The 20,648-nt window shown below is 49.2% G+C and overlaps 1 protein-coding gene and 1 non-coding gene across 9 annotated transcripts in view; one reads left to right on the top strand and one right to left on the bottom strand.

Moving 5' to 3' along the window:
• The window catches only part of MICAL2 (microtubule associated monooxygenase, calponin and LIM domain containing 2), a 242,343-nt gene that overhangs the window by 137,645 nt on the left and 84,050 nt on the right, over nucleotides 1–20,648 (top strand). For 3 of the 8 annotated variants that reach the window (XM_055423357.2, XM_088843078.1, XM_055423356.2), the window contains 4 exons: nucleotides 7,952–8,059; nucleotides 9,045–9,231; nucleotides 10,767–10,855; nucleotides 12,538–12,640. In XM_055423357.2, coding sequence (XP_055279332.2) covers nucleotides 7,952–8,059; nucleotides 9,045–9,231; nucleotides 10,767–10,855; nucleotides 12,538–12,640 — 487 coding nt within the window. Of the gene's footprint in view, nucleotides 1–3,002; nucleotides 3,066–7,951; nucleotides 8,060–9,044; nucleotides 9,232–10,766; nucleotides 10,856–12,537; nucleotides 12,641–15,264; nucleotides 17,617–20,648 lie in introns of those variants that run through there. The other 5 variants (XM_088843080.1, XM_088843079.1, XM_055423355.2 and 2 more) reach the window with 5 other exon arrangements.
• LOC129554949 (U6 spliceosomal RNA) lies at nucleotides 2,570–2,676 on the bottom strand. Its single transcript, XR_008685673.1, has one exon. It is a non-coding gene; the product is annotated as a U6 spliceosomal RNA (small nuclear RNA).

The raw sequence follows: 20,648 nt of genomic DNA, 5'->3' as shown, positions 1-20,648 counted from the left end.
AAAGGTCACTGGTAGGATAATGGGAGGGGCGAGGGCACCTAGGCACAGGCAGGCAATGACTGGTGCTCCTAGCTGGGCAGCTGGGCCCACACTGTGCTTCTGTCTGGCCCAGATCCTTTCCTGCTAGCCCTGAGCTTGCCCTTTCTTTTGTCCTTAGGGAAGGCCTGGCTTGGTCACTGTCCTCTCAGATTTGAGAGCAAAGGTAGTACAAGAAAAGTGACCACACTTCCCAAGTTCCCTGACTTGGTTTCCAGTAGGTATTAGTTCTCAAGGTGATGGCAAGAGGCAGCCTGCCCAGGTACATGCAGGGCCACGGGGGTCTGGCAAAGACACTTCTTATCGTGAGAACACCCCGTCATTCATTATCTGACTCCACTGAGGCCCTTGGCTGCTTCTCCACTGCGCTCTTCAAACAGCTTTAGATCAACATCACTCATTAAGCCAATGAGTGAGCATTCATTCATCCAACAAATATTTATTGAATGACAAGCTGGTGTCAGGCATTTCATCCTTGGGATACACATCAGTTATCAGGGGTTACCTTCCTGCCCTGATGAGGCTTGCATGCTAGTAGAGGGAGGTATAAATAATCTATAATATCTAGGTAAATTATATGATGTATCAGAAGACAGTTTTTCCCATGGGAAAATTAGAGCAGGTAGCAAAGACTTGGCATGCTGGGGGAGGGTAGCAATCTTAAATGGATAACGGTGGGAGGGCTCTTCCTGGGAAAGAGAACTAAGCAGAACAGAGCCTCAGAGAAGAAAACAAAGGCAAAGGGAGGGGACTAGTTCCCAGGCTCCTGATTCTAGCCCCTGATTCTCCTGTGTTCTCTCCTCTGCACCACAGAAGCCACGTGTGAATGGAGGCCTTGTCAGAGGGAACAGCCCAGAGGCTGTGTGCATAGAGCCCCAAGCCCAGGCTCAAGGAGGGCTGCCAATGGGGTGGGTGGGCTTCAGGGGCTCCTCGGGCCCCCACCTCTACAGCTTTGTTCTTTTTCTCCCAGGTTGGGGTAGAACAATTGCTCCCTATTATTTCTTATCCCATCTCCCTAGCTAGTCTTGGCCATCAGACGATGGTGTCATTGAGCAATTTCCATAGCTTCTGACTTACTAATTATAGGCTGATGAGCCTGTCACTGTGTGGCTGGGAGTGACTGGGGAGTTCTCAGGAAAAGATCATGGGACATTTACCCTGTCTGCGGACTTGGACTTGACACTCACAGACCCCTCCACGTCTCACCATGAAGCCGTTGTAGGCAGTTAAGCATGGAGTGGTGAATTTCTAGCTTCCAGCAGTCTTGGAAAGGATCTTGCCAGCTGCATTACTCCCCTGCCCCCACCTGCAACCTCCCCACCTTGCCTGGACCCCACCATTGATTCCACACCAGGCTCTGCACTTGCAGAATCTGGCAGAGTGATGCCCTCCTCTGAGGAGAGACTCTGCCGCCCCTTAAAGCAGGTTACAACCTGGTGACAATTTCCTTCTGTCCTGATGGAGCTGAGAGAGCTGCTGCCCTGGAGAAAGCCAGGGCCTTCACACTTCTCCCCAGCAGATTCTGGGGCTGCTCTAATGCCCAGAGACTGTGTGTGCCTCAATCCAGGAGAGCCAGAGAAAGGAAAATGCTCTTGGAAACTGGTGCTTGGTTCTTGGCAACCTCCTGGTAGGCAGAGTGTTTCTGTTCCTGCCCTAGAGCCCTACACCTTAATTCTGAGGATCCAGGGATAATCACCTCCTCTTAGAAACAGACCTAGTCAAACTTGTCACAAGGAACACATTTACAAGGATGCAGACTTGGGTCACTGAGTCCAAGAAATGTAGCCGGAGTTCTGCCTTCAGACGACACTTGCCTGACTGCTCAGCTGACAAACTGCCTTAAATTTCAGTGTGATGCAGCTAGGATTTTGGCCTGAACAGTCACAAGAAATCTTGAGGTCCCCTCATTTAGGGACCAAATTCTTACCAGGGTCTTATCTTTTAAGTTATTTTTTTAAGACTGTGAGCTATGGGATCATGCCCAGTCTGAGCATTCATACCATCAAACCAGTCCTCCTGTAGCACCATTAGCCCCCATCAACCCTTAGTTAACTTCATTCTTCAATGCAGGAGGCCACTGCCAGTTTAGCCTTTAACATGGCTGCTAGCCACTTACCAAGGCTGGTGAGCTCTTGCAAGATCAAGATGGCAACGGAGTATTTACACGGCTGAGCCAGAGGGAGGGCCTCTGGGGCCTGGGGACTGTAGTTTAGTCTTCTTGGGTCAGAAGAGCGATGGGCATTGCAAAAGGAGCTTTCTCTATCCCAGGGGGTGTTTGTTTTAAAACTGGATTTGCAGGGTTTACTCTAGAGATTTGCATATTAGAGAGAAGCTGGGAGAGTCTTAGCTGGGCAATCTGCCAGTGTTTCATCTGATAACAAGGGTAGAGTTCAAGGCTGGCTCCAACCTCATTGTTCTCTCTGTTCTGGGGATAGAGCTAGGCAATCTTTTGGAGGTAACCTGTGTACATCTCAGCCTGGGGGATTTTATTTTTATTTATTTATTTATTTATTTCAGTGGGAACCCCAAGCTTAAAAATATGGAACGCTTCACGAATTTGCGTGTCATCCTTGCGCAGGGGCCATGCTAATCTTCTCTGTATCGTTCCAATTTCAGTATATGTGCTGCCGAAGCGAGCACAGCCTGGGGGATTTTAATTTGCAGGGAGGCAGGTGCTGCAGTGAGCAGGATGTAGCCTTGGAGTCACACATGGGTTCAGCTCACAGATGACTTGCTTACTCACAGTGTGGCTTTGGATGAATTAGTAGACCTCTCAGTACCTTAGTTTCCTAATCTTCAGAATGGAGGTGGCAGCAGCTACTCCTGAGGGTGATTGGAATAATGCAAAGACCTAGCATATATCCAGTCCTCAAATATCCAATAACTGTGCTATTTCCCCAGTGGAGGAGAATTCTGGAAGAAAGCTCACTTACCTAAAATGCATGTTGATTCCTCTCTTTCTAAAGGCAAAGAAGTCACCTTCAGGTTTCCATTTCCAACCCAACCACTTAAGAACATTGCGGCCTCAGGTGAGTTAGAGCCTCCCTGTCAGTGGCCCCATCTGCGAAGGGGGATTATCAGACCCACCTCGCAAGGCTGTGATGGTTCAGTGCGACTCAGCGCCTGGCACCAGGGGACACTGGCGCCCACTGGGAGGTCACAGCCCCTAAGGCCTTCCTGCATCTCAGCTCTGAAGGTATCATTTCCAGAGCCCCTCAAATAAGGCAGTTTCAATCCTTGCTTGCCCTGAGAATATGGCTGAGGACTCAGGCACACCAGTCTGTCATCTGATTTTCCTCATCCAGGGACTCCTCAGGGAGGAGTATGTTCCTATTTGCCCAGGAGACTTCCCTTGGCCCTATATGTCTAAACCTCCCCTTCCCTCAAGCTCTCAGCTCCAAGGCCCTGGAAACTTTATCCCCAGCCCTGCCTGACCCATGTGGGTTTCCTGATACTCACGGCAGGTCAGGTGGAGAAGTATAGCCTGGACACCTGGTATTCTTGGCTGAGTTCCAGGCCCAAGGGGGATGTTACCGTTGTCTGGACACAAACAGACCCAAGCGCCTACTTCCTCCTTCCTTCAGAGCATCTGTCGTGTGCCAGGAGTGTAGAGATGAGAAAGACAGGGTTATGACATCAGGAAGTGCAAACCAGAGCGGAGATGACCCATCTTCCACCTTGGAGCAGGGTAAGAAAGGTTCCAGCATCCAGACAGGGACGTGCTTGGTGATGATGCTTGTGACGACCATCAATGTCATCACGTTTGAATCTCAGGTGACTCGAGAAGCAGAGGGAGAAGCCAGTGCATTCATCTGGGTGGGCTGTATTCTTACTCGTGCAGAGAAGGGAACATAGCAACTGCAAGTTTCTTTGTGTGAAGGCCACCCAGGAGAGGAGAAAAGAAGTTCCAGAACAGGGAAAATTAAAGCTGCATCAGTGGCGGTGCTTTGGACTCATTAACCATCTGCCAGGCAATTCTTGGGAACCCAGCACCCTGTGAGGTGCACCCCAGATTCTCTGATGACTCTTTCACAGCCCAGTGGTCTCCCCATTTTACAGATGAGGAAGCTGAGGCTCACAGAAGGGAAATGATGTATGTGACGTTAACCTAATGTAAAGTTGAATGATGGCCCACCTGAATTGTCCAACCATTCCAGTTTGTTCTAATTAATTAGCTGGAGAAAACTAGAATTTCCAAGAGGAAAAAAATACCGCATATAATATTTTGGTTTTTCTTTTTAAATCTCTAACCCATGGTGGCCTGATTCTTCCGGATACAATGAAAATGAATTACTAGAAATATGATCACACACTTGGATGTGTGTCTATGTTGAACTGCTCTATAAGTGTCTAATGCTTTCACTTACTGTGCTCCTTGGATCACAGATCAGTTCCTGTTAGTGAAAAATATCCCAGTTCTTAAAAAATTACAAAAATATTGAAAGATACATAAAGGGTGCAAAAGCAGTCCCATGGCCATCCAAAATTACCATTTCTTTAAAAAACCAGTGACTGTGACATGTTCGTTTCTGACTAGGTCATCTGATTGCCCAGCTTTGGATTTGGAAAACATATTCCCAGCCAAATTGTAAGCTTTCCTCTTGACCAGCTCCCCAGGAGCGTAAGTGCTTTTGCCTTTCAGTGCAGTAATCTCCTTGCTAAGAACCTCTGCCTTCTGGATCTTACTCTGAGGTCAAACCGTAATGAGTTTTCTGGAGGTTTCTCCGTGAGTGGAGTTTCTTTTCTTCCTCAGGATGCCCAGGACCCATTCATTTCCAGATTGGCTAGAACAGTGCTCCTTAAAGTGTATTCCGTTGGCAGGAACGAGTCTGTGATCCAAGGAGCACAGCCAATGAGAGGAAGCATTAGACACTTGTAGAGCAGTTCAACACAGCCACACATCCAAGTGTGTGATCGTATTTCTAGTAATTCATTTTCATTGTATCCGGAAATATCAAGCCACCATGGATTAGAGATTTAAAAGGAGAAACCAAAACCTAGTCATTCACCGCTGACCATTTGAGGAGCAGTGAGTTAGCATGAGTCCAGGTGGTCAGGTCTGCACTGTCTTGGAGCCAGGAAGACATCCTACCATCAGGAAATGGGAGATAACCGGAGACTCCAGGGCAACGTCTGCCTTCACTCTGGTCTTTGGGGTGGCCTCCTCTCATCCCTGAGACAAGTTCTCCGTTACCTGGTCTCCTAGTGTCCTTTCAGGAAGTCCTGGTTGACCTCTTGTTCTTGGTGTTCCTGGCATGGTTTCCATGATACAGTTGGGAAGGGCATATAGGAGCACCAGTGTTGCTTTCCTTGAGGGTGTTTTCATCTCATTATTCCCAGGAAAACCGCTGTCATAGCTGGGCAGATGGATGCAACTGGGAGAAAGGAGTCTTTTATGACTAAGGGCCCACAATGAAAGGAAGGACAGGGCATGTTCTTCATCCTGGATCCCTTGTGCAGGTAGAACAACCCAGCAGGCCCACGACTGCACAGACATGTTTTGGCGGCACCCCCAGCTACCCCAGGGCCCTCTGCTTGCTTCTATAATTGCTCCTAAGTCAGGATTGCATGGAAGCGCAGCAGCACAAAGTGCTTATTAGCTAAGTAGTTAATAAGGTCTCATTAGGGACTTGTATTTAAAGCCCCAGAAAGTAGAGTCTCACTCTCTGCTCGCTCAGGGGAGGCAGTAATTGTGTGTGGGTATCTGGCATCACACAGTGCCTTCCTGGGAGAGTGCCTCAGAGCCATTTCACACATGGTGTCAGTAGAGACAGTCACGCAAGGGGAGTATGGGCAGTGAGGTAAATCTGACCTCTTCTGTCTTTCTTTTGCTGTAAACCCAGGAAGTACTTGGTATTCTCAGCTTGTATCTGAGGAGGCCTGTGTTGGAGGCCCCAGCAGGGGGTGGAACATTAGGCAAATAATGGCTTATTGTCCAGAGTCAGTGCACCTGAACCTCTCTTAGGAGCAGGAGCCAAGTTTCTTGGCATTTGTGAAATCCTGAAAATGGCAGCGTGTATGCTCAGAAGCAATCCTAATCTCTTCCAGACGGGGCCAGTTTTGAGAGTGGGGAGGGTAAGTGGCCTGGCAGCTGCTGCGACTGAGAAGGAGCAAGCTTTGTGAAGTCTGAGGGGGTCCCATCTGTCTGGGATCAGACACCCCAGAAGGTCCCCGGCCATATCTTCCATAGTTCCCCAGAGAGCCCCACACATGGGCTGGCATGACTGATCCAAGTAGCTGCTGGTGTTGGGGCTTCCTTAATGAGAAGTGGGCAGGCATCCCCTGGGTCCTGTCTTTCGCCCCAGCCTGCTTGGCAGCCCTTCCCTCTTCATCCTCTTATTGTTCCTGTGCGTTTGTTGGTGCCCAGTGAGTTGGCCTCAGGTTCTGAGGGTGGGCCCTGCTTCCAGGAGGCAGGACCTGTGGGTACCTGCTGCCATTTGCTTCGCTGTCCCTGCACTTCCTGCTTTATCTTTGGGGCTTTCACAGTGAATTCAGTGTGGCTTTCCAAGAGCGGTCTTGGGTTTAGATTGAGGGCCTTCCTTTGTCCCCACACAAGTCACTGTTAGTTCCCGTGAAGATGGCTATCCACCTGTGACTGAGGGCCAGCAGCCTACATTGCTGCTGTCTGTAGCCACATCTCCCAGAAGCTGGATTCAGAGGCTGGGGAGCATCTGGAGCCTCCCTCCCTCCAAGGTCTTAGGATCAGGAACCGTGTTTACAGATATAGTCTCATATCATGCATGTTTCCCTCTCTGCAGAGGAGATAGCAATATTCCCAGGCTGGCCTTTCAGAGCTGGTGGGGAAAGAAAAAGCTGGGATTTGCCTGGGGGTGTATGTGTGATTGTACCACATCTGCTTGGATTGTCAGCTCTCACCCTTTCCCCAGCTCCATGATATACCAGTGGGGATCCAAGCATTCACAGGTAGGCACGGACCATCATGTCTTCGGAAGCACAGGCACCCACAACCCATCAGGCTGTGGTCTCTGGGGCCAACATGGAACTGACTTGCCCGGCACCAGCTCTGGGCCCTGGGCACTGCCATCTGGAGCTCTCTGTCCTGCTCCCTGCACCTGCCCAGTGGGGACCACCATCCATTCCCATTTCGGCCACTCTTTATTGGCAAGGTAGTCTGCATCCTGACCTAATAGAACTGAGGTCAGGCATAGCCACAGCTCCCTAGTGGGCACAGGGGCTGCAAGGGAGGCTGGGGCTGCCAAATTCAGAGGGAGAAGGGAGGGAGGAGTCAAGTTCATCTTGGCCCAATCCTGCCAAGTGCCCGGCATTCACACACATGCTTTCTCATTCTTGCCACAGCTCCACGAGGTAGGCACCATTTATTCCCATTTCAATAAATGAGAACACTGAGCTCAGAAGTTGAGGGCTTTGTGTCCCATCTTAGAACCGTTAGTGGTAGAGCTCGGTCCTAACCCTCCTGGTCTGGGGAAATGGGGAACAGGTCTCACCATGTAGCCGCTCCAGGCCCTCTAGAGAGGGGAGTCTTGGGAAGGTCAGCTTCAGTGCAGCTGGCTTGTTTTCTCAGTGTGAAGGTCCCCCAGCTAGGGCTCAGGAGACCTTAGCAGAGTCCTGGATCTTGCACTGATTTCTAAGTGGCCTTGGATAGATCCTTCCTCTAGGATTCATTCTCCCTCCCTGTGAACTGAGCACGCTGAACTCCTGAAGACCGTGTACTCCCAGTGGATGTAGTTGTGAGTCACCCTGCTGATTTCTCTTTTCTCCATCTGCAGAGTGCCTGCTGCCAACTGCAGACTAGTGAGGCCTCTCCTGGGACGTTGGGTGCTGTTTGCATGTGGGTGTGGAGCCCTCTCCCACCTCCAGCTTGTTTGTGTTTTCCTTCTTGGTGCTAATGGCCTCTCCCTTTGTCTCTATCTCCTTTATCTCTGCCCTTGGGTAGCTGACAGTAGGGAAAGTATCCAGCGGAATAGGGGCTGCAGCTGAAGTTCTGGTCAATCTGTACTTGAATGATCACAGACCTAAGACTCAGGCCACCTCTCCAGACCTGGTAAGGATGCGCACCCTTCCACCTTCACCCACAGACACTGGCTCTGGCCTCCCAGGGAGGGTGCCTGGGATGCGGAGAGGATGGCCTGGTCCCCTTCTCATGGACAAGAGGGGCTGAGAACAGGCTGAGTCAGAGCAGAGGTTAGTGGGGGGGCCGTGTTTCCTTGTAGACAAACCTCAGTCAGCCCCCTTGTGGGTCATTTCAGAAAGCAGAGCATCTTCCCTGCTAGCTGGGGCTCTGGATAACTCAGGGAAAGGTCAGGGGAGGCCATCTACAGAGATGGACAACTCTTACTACCAATGTTTAGCAACCAGTATAGATTGGATTAAGAAGTAATGGGGGAAACATCCCTTTCCTCTGAATTCCCTCCTTCTCCGGATGACTCTTCTCACTGTCACCACCAACAGTTTGAGTTCTTTGGGCGTCCTTTTGGCACATTCCCCTGGAATCACCCAGGGGTGCCCCTCTTGCCCTGGGCCTCGCCCTCCACTTTTGCATTGCAGAAGTGGATTGGCAGGCTGATGCCCCTTTCCTGTGGTTCTCTTGGACAAGTTTGATGCCATGAGCCTTCCCTGCCTGACCTGTGTCACTGCAAGGGGACAAGGATGGATAAGACATTCTTTCAGTGACCTCGCTTTATACCCAGGCAACACTTAACCCCTGATTCAGATTCCTGGAGATGGCATCCCTGGGCAGGCATGTTTGTGAGGGACACCTGCTCTGTCAGATGAGGAAATGTCACTATGAAACCAGAGTGCCCAGCAGCCTGCCTGGGAGTACAGTCAACACTGCCCCAGCAGGGCGGGGATCTGCGTACCTTCCCCCCCTCACTGTTTGCAGTAGTGCCCCCAATGACAAAAGCAGCACCTAGCCTGTGAGGCCCCACAGGGCAGGCTGGCATCTCCACATGCCCGGCCTTGCGTTTGAAGATGCGGTGTACACCCTAACACGCTGCTCTTCTCTTCTGATGCCCTGTGCCTGCCAGGAGTCCGTTCGGAAGACGTTTCCCCTGAACGTGGGTGGCAGCGACATCTGTTACTTCTGCAAGAAGCGCGTGTACGTCATGGAGCGACTGAGCGCGGAGGGCCACTTCTTCCACCGGGAGTGTTTCCGCTGCAGCATCTGCGCCACCACCTTGCGCCTGGCCGCCTACGCCTTCGATGCTGACGAAGGTAACCCCCAGGGGCCAGGGAAGCACTTGTCTCTGGCCTAGGCTCCTGACTCTGGAGGCTCTGGGACAGCCAGCACTTCCCAGGGAGTATTGGCGTCATCAGAGAAGCAGTTCAGGGAGCAGGGATCCCTTGCTAAGGAGAGAGGCTGCCTGTGGTGGGCAGGGGTCCTGAGGAAAGGGCAGCTGTCAGCATGGGGGAGTTGCACATGTGTAGGGAGCCCCTACCAGGTGCCACGTGCTTTATGGACATTTTCTTACTCAGTCTTACCACCTTCAATTGCCCCTGTGTGGACAAGAAAATCAAACCTGATAACTATGTCACATGCTTGGCACCACACCTGACATGTAATAGGGGTTCAACTGGTTGTTATTCGGTTGCTAAGTCAACAAGTCCGACTCTTTGCGACCCCATGGACTGCAGCACGCCAGGCTTCCCTGTCCTTCACCATCTCCCAGAGTTTGCTCAGACTCACATCCATTGAGTCAGTGATGCCATCCAACCATCCCATCCTCTGTCATCCCCTTCTCCTCCTGCCCTCCATCTTTCCCAGGATCAGGGTCTTTTCCAATGAAAAGGCGGCAGGGGAGGGGGGTGTCAGTAAATGATGTCATATTCATGTTTTTATAAATGAATCATGCATTGTAGGAATGGCCATAACTGTAACATGCCCTCTGCTGAGTGGCCTACCAGAGTCATCCATGAAGGAATTGCACTCACTGGAATGAGTGATTAATTTCTAACCTTCAGCACTTGATGTTTGCACTATCACATAATGACAAAGCTTGTGATTCCATACCCTAAAACTAACTGCCTTGGTTTACATCCAGAGTATGCCACTTCCAGCATATGGCATATGTATGCCACATACATATAACCTCTTACCTGACCTCTGGGTCCCTCAGTTTCCTTATTTATAAAATAAGGATAATAGTACTGTGCTCATACAGTGCTCACTGATTTAACTCAGGGGAAGGATTTAAGATACTGCCTGGTATATTGAGTCCTACTCAAGACTTCACTGTTGTATCACCGTTCCCATCACTCTTGTCATTGCTGTAACAGTGGAGCAAAGAAGGGTTTTCTGGAAGGCACCCAGTATCCTGGGCAGTGGCCAGTGGCCCAGTGTGTGGCTTACTGGGTTTTTCTGCCACCATCTGTTCAATGCTGTTCCTACCCCCAGGGGTCCCAGAAGCAAAAGGAACTACAAACAGAGTTGCTATTCCAGGCTGTCCATTTTGCTGCCTGGCAACTGGCCTTGGGAAGAGACTGGGCCTCAGGGATGATCTGAGGGTTTCTGCCCCATTCCCCGGAGCGTTCCCCCTGTCCCCCACCACCATTGCGGCGGCTGGTGGCCTCCTCTCAGCGCCTCTTCTTTAAGGCAGGTGACGGAAACCATTTCCCACATTTGCGCCTTCCTGGGCTTGTTTCCCTTAGTGGTGTTTCTCTGACCTAGATGGTGGCCTTGGTTCAGGTTCTGCTGTGGCTCTGGTTTACAGGAGAAAAACCTCTGCGTGTCTGTGTGTTTCTTTTTACAGGCAAGTTTTTCTGCAAGCCTCATTTCATTCACTGTAAGACCAACAGCCAGCAACGGAAGAGACGGGCAGAGTTGAAGCAACAAAAAGAGGTAAGTGTTATCTTGAAAGTGGTGGTGAAATGGGAAAGTTCCCTGGTAGGAGGAGGTTGTCAAGAGTTCCTGCAGGTTAGGCCAATGTTTCTAGCTTTGGGGGGCTTGAGACTCAGGTGAAGAGGGCTCTGATCCCTGCAGGAAGGTCCCTGTGTCTCAGTCCATTCAGCTGGCTTCTGGGATATGAGTTGTTCCAGATGTCAGCTCCCAGAGCAATGACTGCTGCTTCTCATGAGAAGCCCAGAAGAGCTTTCCCATGCCAAGGATGGGGCTAAATGCTTAGCCATGCAAAAGCCACGTAGCCCCCAGGGCCTGGGGCCCACATGGCCACAGAGCACTGTAAGCAGGAATGCCTGGTATAGGGCCAACCCCCTGTGGTTTCCAAGTCCTTTCCCTAGGCTCTTGGATGTCAACAACGTGACTGGCCTGTTTAATTTGCAAATGGGTTGTGATAGCGCCCTCCCTACCCCCACCCATGTTAGCTCTTAGCCAGCATCTTCTTTATGGCCTAATTAATCACCCATCTCCAGCAAGACCAACAATTTTAGCTTTTTTCTGATTTCACAAGTAATATAGGCTTCCCAGGTGGCTTAAGTGGTATAGAATCCACCTGTCAATGCAGGAGACACAGGTTTGATCCCTGGGTTGGAAAGATCCCCTGGAAGAGGAAATGGCAACCCACTCCCGTACTCTTGTCTGGAATATCCCATAGACAGAGGAGCCAGACAGGCTACAGTCCATGGGGTCACAAAGAGTTGTATACAGCTGAGCAACTGAGCACACACAGGCACACACACGCACAGTAGAAAAATGGCTAAGTAAATGAAAGTCTATAAAGAAGGAAAGTGAAATAACCCATCATCACTCTAGCGTGAGAAAATCATCATTAACATTTTGGAACATTTCCTTGTAGACTTTTTCCTTTATGAATACACTTGACCCTTGAACAGTGTGGGAGTTAGAGCCTTTGACGTTCTGCAGGTTCGAAAATTCATGTATAATTTATAGCCAGTCTTTCATATTGATGGTTCCTCCATATCCATAGATTCAACCATCCATGGGTTAGGTAGAGGTGTAGTATTCATTATTGACAAATCTGCATTCAAGTGAACCCATGTGGTTCAAACCCACGTTGTTCAAGGGTCAGGTGTATGTTTTAACCCAGTTGGAATCCTACCTGTGCAGTTTCATAGCCTTCTTTTTTCACTAACAGTATATTAAGAACAGTTTCCCATTAAGAATTCTTTTGGAGCCTAATTTTTGATACCTGTAAAAGATGACCGATAATTTATTTGCATCCTATATTGTTGGACATTACTATTTTTGCCTTATAGACATTTTGCAGGGAATGTCTTTGTACCTGTATCTTTATCCATATTTCAAATTGTTACTTAGGATCAGTCATGAGAATGGGATTGCTGAGTCAAAGGGCCTGTATGTTTTGAAGGCTCCAGAGGAAACTGATCCCTGTGAGCAGTTCCCACCCCTACCCTAGGAAAGTGACACCCGTGTTCAGCCCCCTTCAGCAGTGCACAATGGGTGCTGAGATTTTGGGGAGGGGTCCTGGTTGCAATTTGTAGGGTCTGCCTAGTCCTCTCTTTATTGAGTCTTCCTCTGCTTCACTGGAGGAGCCCTCTCTGAGCATCATGGGCTGAATGCCCTCACCTTGATCTCTTTCTCAGGAGGAGGGGATGTGGAAAGAGCAAGAAGCACCTCGGCGAGACCCTCCCGCGGAAAGTTCTTGCGCCGCCGCCGCCATTGCCACGCCGGAAGGCAGCCCCCCAGGTATCCCCAATTCCTTCTTTAGGAAGGCGCTAAGCTGGCCCCTCAGGCTGCCGTGGGGCCTGCTTCACCTTCCCCGGAGGCTGCTTAACTGGATTCAGGGACTCCTGCGCGCCGCCAGCCTGCATATCAGGGACAATGCTTACAACTACTGCTACACCTACGAGCTCCTGAGCCTCGGGCTGCCCCTGATCTGGGTGTTCTCCGAGGTCCTGGCTTCCATGTACCGGGAGTCGGAGGAGTCCCTCCAGAGCATCCGCGACTGGCTGCTCAGATGCGTCCCGGCCAAGCTGCACTGAAGCCCAGCCCCACAGTACCGTAACATTTCCCGCGTAGATGGCGGCGTGTTCGGCCAGCTCAGGCGCTGGCCAGGGAGCCCCACGCCCTTGAACCAGTTAGCTCAAAGCCAAAGAATTTCCCGTCGTCCACCTGCACCTAGCCTGGTCGCGGTGAACATCTGCTTCAGGCCACCATGACATGAAGGATGTTTTTCTAATAGCTTTGTACTTTTATACCAAAGCGAGCCATACTTCTAGGTTTACATTTCAATTCTTAACGTTTAATAAGCCAAGAGAAAGCATTTTTTTTTCCCCTATGAGTGTCAGTTTTTTTAAACACGGGTTTGAGGTTTATAACTGGTATTATAAAAACCCCTTCCATGTTGTGGTCTTGAAATAGCCGCTCCCTCTAACGTGAATAATTTGGGCTTTTAAGTAAACCGGAGCGAGCATGCGATCTCCCGACAGTGCCTTCTGATTTTGTGCCTTGATACCACTTATCAACTTGGGACAATTGTTTGCAACATGAAAGCATAGTAATTTAGAAGGAAAAAAACAAAACAGAAAGGACGAAAGAGAATTAAATCTACAGAAGGATATGGCAACGTGTAGTTGCCTGATACCTGTCCTCCCAGGGGGGACTATTTTGCTCCCTTGTTCTGATATAAAATAGTAGCTTCAAGATTCCCCTGACCCCAGTACCAAATTGCAGCCAAATTATGTAGAACCACAGGGTTTCAACTGAATTACTACAGACATACATTTTCCCTTCCCACTAATGAGCATGGCAGCCAAAGCCCATTGGCCCCTGACCACTCAGAACTCCATCAAACTGATGCAATCCTGAAGAGGAGTCGTGTCAGCTGGTGGCATTTCAAGCCCTCCTATTGAGGTCCCCAATCCAGGTTGCAGTCTGAGCCACAGCCATTCAGGGTCCACAACAGTCAGGCTGAGGGAGGAAACTGCCCTCTCATGCCTTGTCCTTTGGGACGGAGGGTATTTGTTAGCACCTGACAGTATTATTTCTGGAAAGCGTGACCTCCCCAGTGAGCATGGCTTGCAGGCATTCTTGCTTCTTAGCCAATCGGCTGCCATGCATATTTGGTCAAACAGTCAGAAACCATTTATTATGGAATTGTCCCAGCTGAGGAATGTATCTGATCCAGGGGGAAGCTCCCGTGTCTTGACTAGAAGAAGAGGTTGGGAGTGGATGCTGTTATTGACTTATGCATAAGAAATATACCTTATTAAGGGCAAAACGGGCCTTGGGCCCACCTATATTCTTCATTCTGGGCATCTGGCGGAGGCCTCAGTCTTCCCAGCTCCACCCTGCCTGGACATGCATGGCTGCTGGGTCTGGCTGAACAATGGTAGAGAAAGAGAAAGCTGATATAAACTGATAGAGAAAGACCTTCCGCAGAGTTTAGTTGCTGGGCCCTGCCTGTTACACTAGAAAGATCCTCTAGATTATGAAAGGATGGAGTCTGATGGGTGAGGAGCCAGAACTCTTACGGGCTTTGAGATGCCAAGTTCTCCAGGGTGGGAAGAAGCAGGGAGGCATTTCTATAATATAAACACTTCCCTGAGTCCTTGGGTAAATCAGGGGCATGACTGTGGCCAAGTCCGTGGGAACTGGCGCCTCTGTCTTTGTTGGAACTGTTCTCATCCTATGACTTGCATTGTGTTTTTCCAAATTTTTGCTGATATTTTAGTGTTCTCTGGTGGGAGGAGCCCTTGATTCGTTTCATGTTTAACTCTCTGAAAGTCATGATGTAAACACATCACAGCTGTGTCATTGTTATTCCCATCAGCTCAGGGCAGGATGAGATGCTTTGTGGGATGCTCCATGAAGCTGGAGTTAGGATCTCTGAGAATGTCACTTATGGCCATAAGGAGACTGGTTTGAATTACTCTGGTGAGACAGGGCGTGCCTGTCAGAAGCCTGAGATGTTTGTATGTTCTGAGACGTTGAACCTTCCTGGTGGGGCAGCACCAAAACACAAAAGTAAGTCCTGGGAGCGGGATGTTTCTAAACCTCCAAAACGTATTTAAGAACGAATGTGGGACACTAGAGTAAAATGGGGGCAGAGAGGATAGGGGGCGGTGGAGACCAGGGATTAGTTCCAACTGCACGGATCCACTCTTGCAGATAAGTCACTGTTCACTTCCAGAAAGGTTCATCTGTCCTAAGCAAGCCATAACTTGTTTGGGGGAGTTGCTCTTTTTTTAATGGTTGCCTCGTTTTCAACTCCTGTACCTTTTCGTATTGTCCTTCATTTTCCTTGTTCCCCCAACTGAATTCTCTCTTCTGTCTCTCTCTCTCTCCAAACCTTACACTGTGGCCGTCAGTTCATTTCAGCCTTCCAGTGCTGCACCCACTTCTTGGCTGACACACTTCCGCTCTGAGGTGACTGGTTTTCTTGCCAATTTTCAGAGAGTGGTACTAACCCCTGACCTGCTTTCTGCGCCCCCCACTCCCCCCGCCGTGGCCTTGGTTGTGCTAACTGCGAGCGTCTTGCCTACTAATGGACTCATTCATTCGGTGGCATGGTTGGTGAACGTTGTGGGGTGGTGTTCAGCTCGAAAGCGTTTCTGATTCCATCCCTCTGAGCCAGCTGCCCAGTCCACTCCAGGTGCATGGCCCACCTCCTCTCTATACTCCACGGCCTGCATGCATGCTTTTCTGGTTGCACTTACAAAGCCACTTACGTTCCTGGGAGGGTTAACCTGGAATGTGAGACTGTGCCATAGAGAGGGCCCTTCACCTTTGAAAAGAACTCTTTCATCTCTCAGCCTCTGAAAAAGCATATGCATACAAGCATCTTCTTCAGTTGCTTTCTAATATAAAGGTTATCAATGTTATCAATCCGCACCATAGGTGACTCTTTTTGGAAGGATTTTTAAAAAAAAAATATTTCTCCCAGGCTTCATCACAAGCTTGGCCCAGACTTCTCTATTTTGAACACACAATCACAATTTTTCTAGTGAATCTTTCCTCCCCTGCAGCCGATACTTTCCCTCCCAGGGTTTTGCTTTGACACTTCTGGTCTCTCTAGGCTCATAAAGCCCCAGAGGATACAGAAGCTTCAGCTAGAGCAGTCATCATCAGAGGCCAAGGGTGCCTTGGAGAGCAGCCCCCTTTCAATGCCCCCACAGCTCTGCTCAGAACACATCCCCCTGCTGACTCTGCCTGGAGCAGCAGGAGACTCACAGTGCTTTTAAAGAGAAACACCACACCTGGTCCCGTGGGGCTGTTGAAGGCAGGCCTCGCAGTCCCGGGCTGCAGGTGGTGATGTCCTGCATGCGGCCCAGAGCCATGCTGACCTCTCTGCACAGCCCTGCATGCTGCATTTTGCTCCCTCGTTGGTGCAGATCCCAGCCAGGACGAAGTCACCGTTCTTGTCTTATCTTCTCTTGCAGAGTCTCTCCCCTTTGTAGAATGTCAACCAAAGAGTGCCCTCCTCCCCCCAGCCTCCTCCTTAGCTAGCCTCCCCCACCTTGTCACCATGCATGTTTGTGACCTTTGGTAGTCATTACAGTGCCACGTGGAACCCTGTATTTTGCACACAGCGAACAATGTTTAGCTTTATTTATGGTATTTGATGCTGTACATGGAAATAAATATGGTTCTTTATAAAGCTCATTGTTTCCTCTCTTCTTTGCCATGGAAGCTGCTCAAACCTCAAACACCGGGGTTGGTTGAAGGGGTTGGCCTTTCCTGAACTGGCGGGCCTTGCACTTGTGGTGACATGGAGCTCTCTGGGGCTGTGCTGGGTACTCTCAGAGGAAATATTACCTGGGGGTAATATTTGGAAAATATCACCCGTGCTCCACAGCCAGGCTTTAGGGGGCTCTTCCTTGAAAACTCATGGTACTTTTCTGCTTTAGGTGCTGGGCATTGCTGGCTGAGGGTCAGGGTGCCCTCAGCTACAAGGAACAGACTGTATTGACAACTGCTTGCACCCATTTCCTGCACACATCCAAGCCGTGGGCCTGTCAGAGAACTTTACTTAGGAACCTTACGCTAACTTGGGTTCCCGTGTGACAGAGGTTGCTCTTGAAAGTTTTGTGCTGGCCCAGCTGAGTGATGGGTATAAGGTAAGAGGAAGGAGTGGACATTGTTTCAGGACGGCAGGTGTATTTATCTGTGGAGGAGAGTCATTTGGGCTGCTCAAAGACCCACTTTGCCCTCAAAGGCTCAGCTCACTCAGTTTCTTAGGCTGCAAGGCTCTGCCCCCAGGGCCACTCTGAGGATGTTTCCATGGCAGGCTCTGGCTCAGTTCCACTTGTCTTTAAGGGAAGGATTTGAAGTTTCACTCAACTAGTCTGGACGGTGCCAAAGAAATCTGGTCCCCCCTCCCTAGGGTGGATGCCTTTCTTGGCCAGGCTGGATGTGCTGGGCTTCTGACACTGGCATGTAAACTCGTCTATGAACTTCATGAGGGCCCGTGTATCTCTAAAGTGGCACTTTCGAGACCCTGGGCCTCTGAGCCCAGTTGCTGGTGCCTGGAGCTGCCTGGCATCATGACCAAGTGCTGATCCTCTTACCCCGGTGAGACACTCTTTCTGTTCCCTAAAAGGAAGGGTGTTAGGACTGAAGTCAGGAGCTGGGGTGGACACGTGACTTATCCTTTTATTCATTCATCTATTCCCGTGCTCACGGAATGCCTACCATGCCCTGGGCATATTCTAGGACCTAGAGATGCGGCAGTGAGCTGCACAGAGCCCCGCCCCTCCCTGCGTCTTGGATTGTATGTGTCTCAGTGTCGTTGTACTCGGCTTGATCTGTTTTGCTTAGTTGTGCATGCACTTATTTATTTGTGCATGCACACATTTGTTTACTCAACTAATATTTAGTGAGCATCTACTGTATGTTGAGAATATAGCAGAGAATGAGACAGAAGTCCTCCTTCTCATGGAGCTTACAGTTTGGTTTTGATTTGAAGTTGGGTTAAAGCAACATTTTCAGCGAGACACTAGCTTTGAGGGGTGCTTTGTGAAGAAAGGATTCCATGGTTCCAGAGTTTTGGAGATGTTTTCTACTTACCATGCTGATCCTCCCGAATCTTGGTGAGTCACAAGACTTATGAGCACGTTCAAGTCTGAGGAGTCCTCCAGTAAAGAAGCCTAATTAACTTTTTTCAACTGGGTTTTCCTATTCCTCTTTGAAGTGAGTTTTTTGTTTTGGGGGAGTTTTTTGTTTTGCATATTACATTCTATGTAAGTGTTTATAAAATATTCTTTATCCAGAAACACTGGATGAAAGAATTTAAAATAAAAATGTAAATAATAGAATAAGTATTGGTCAGATAATGGCGTGGTAACTTTCTAAACTTTAAAATCTCTGATGGAAAAAAATCTCAGAGGGAAAACATGGCAGAGATCTGACTTATAAACATTTTTTAAAACTTAATGTATAAAAAGTAAAAATGAAAATAGCCAATAGGCAGGCAGACCAGGGGGAAATCTGAATTTGATATGATAACAAGGATGTTCATTGCTGTGATGTTTAGAAAGTTCCTGCAAAGCAATGGTCTCAGGCGCCTTGCATGTTTAGGTAGTATTTGTTGATTAAAGACCCAGTGATAAACAGGCAAAGGCTATGCATGAATAGTTCACAGTCAAGCAAATTTTAAAACACTGAAACAGCAAGCATTTCCTAAAATGTTCTAACTTGGCTTTCAAAGGAATGTAAATTAATTATGCTGTACCCACTAAATAAGTAAAGTATGAATAGTGAATAGATTGTGAGAAAAAAATGCAGACTTAATCACTAGTAAGTTAAATGGGGACTATCTTTTCTGGAAAGCAATATGGTAATGATTATTAAGACTCCATAAAAAGGGATTCTGACTCTGGGCCCAGTGATCCCACCCCAGGAACTGCTCCTAAAGAAATAATCCAGCCAGAGAAAGAAAGTCCCTGCAACCTGAATACGGAGTAGGGTAAGTGGGTCAGGTGAAGCGGGTGAGCGTGGGCTGCTCTCTATTTCTGTGAACTCATTCGCTTTCAGGGCTTTTCCTTTAATCCCTTAAATAAGGAAAAGAAGCAACTGGTACTTTCACTGCCCCAAGGCCAGTGTTTCCAAGGAGTTCCTGTGTGGTACCTCATTAGCTCTTTACCTCCTTGGGTTGATACTGACTTTCGAGTTCACTGAAGCCAGAGGCAACCTAGAGCAGGATCTTCAACTATTAAGCATCTTCACCTGTCCAATGCTCAGGCCAGGAATCTGGTGCTACTTACAGGAAAGGCCTTGGCATAGGGGAAGGCCTTGGATTTGGCTGAAGGCCCAGCTCTGACCCCAGTACTTTGTACTGACTCAGAGGCACTGGGCAAGTTTTCTGTGAACGGGGCTAGCGATGCCTCTGGCGGAGGGTTTTGTGAAGGCAGAGTCAGTGAGCGTGCCCAGCAAGGGCTCTTGCTCAGTTATAGGGTGAACTTTCCTGGTTTCATGCAGCAGAGGGTGTCCTGAGGGAGGCATTCTGGGTCAGAGAGTCTCAGAGTCTGACAGGACTTCTGAGAACTAAACGGGTCTCAGTTCACATGGGATGGCAACATCTATTGCTCTCTAGTCTTCCAGTCCCCCAACTCTCTTGAAGGTAACTGGTTACTTCCCTTTAGACATTCTAGCCTCAGTTTGAGCCCCTTCTTTCCCACTACCTGCACTTTAGTTTTGCTGTAGTGAGTGCGTTGAGTCTCAGCGGAGGAGCCACCTCCAGCTCTGTCATGGGCTGCCTGCTCACCGTCTCCACGCCACTGTCTGCACAGAGTCTCCAACTTAGAAGTCCACCTCAGAATTCTGATCTTTCCCTGAGACAGACTCCACGCTTGGCCTTCACAGTCTCCGGAAATGGCAGTTCCGTTCTTGTTGCTCAGCTCAGAGCCTTGGTTGGAGTCATTCTTGGCTCTTCTTTTCTTGCTCCCACATCCAGTCCGTTAGTGAATTCTAAGCACAGCCAGACTCTGCGTCTAACCACCTCCATGCCCCCGCCTGGTCCCAACCACTACTATTTCTTCCCACATTTTTCCGGCGACCTCCTACAAGCCCTTCTTATAGAGAGCTCTCCCTATGCCATTCAACCTATTTTCAACCCAACAGCTGGAGTAATTCTGTTAGAACTTAAATCTGATCTCTCCTCTGCTCAAAACTCCAATGGCTGCCCAGCTCCCTCAGCGTAAAAGCCAGAGGCATACGGTAGAGTCAGACAGTTCTGTATGGTCTGGCCCCTGTTACTCTGACCTGTTCCCCTTCACGTGCTGTGTCCCAGCCACACTGGCCTCTGCCATGTGGCCTTTGCACTGGCTGTTCTCTCTGCCAGGAACACCGTTTCCTGGTGTCCATGTGACTGATCCTACTTCTATTCAAGTTTTTGTTTCCATGTCTCCCTCCCAGTGAGGTCCACATTTAATACCACAACCTGCACCCCCAGCTCTCCTGATCCCCCTACCTTCTAATTTTCCCATAGTATTTATCACCTCTAACCATATTATATAAGTTACTTACTACCTATGTGCATTGTTTATGTTTTCCTTCTTGTTAGAACATAAGCTTCTCAAGGGTGGGAGTCTTTGTTTCTTTGGAACACTTGTATACACCCATCAGATTGAGCAGTGCTTGGCACATAGCGGACCCTCAGTAAGTATTTATAGAGTAAATAAAGGTCCTGCCTTCTGGCCTGGACCTCTGACTCCTCTGACTAGGGAGCCTGCGGCCATCTGGGGCCTGGGATGTT

The sequence above is a fragment of the Moschus berezovskii genome, chromosome 14 (genome assembly GCF_049115385.1).
Source record: "Moschus berezovskii isolate FMDL1 chromosome 14, NW_MosBer_1.0, whole genome shotgun sequence".
Taxonomy (NCBI): domain Eukaryota; kingdom Metazoa; phylum Chordata; class Mammalia; order Artiodactyla; family Moschidae; genus Moschus; species Moschus berezovskii.
Note: the sequence above shows the minus strand (reverse complement) of the source record. Positions and strands in the feature narration are given on the sequence as shown.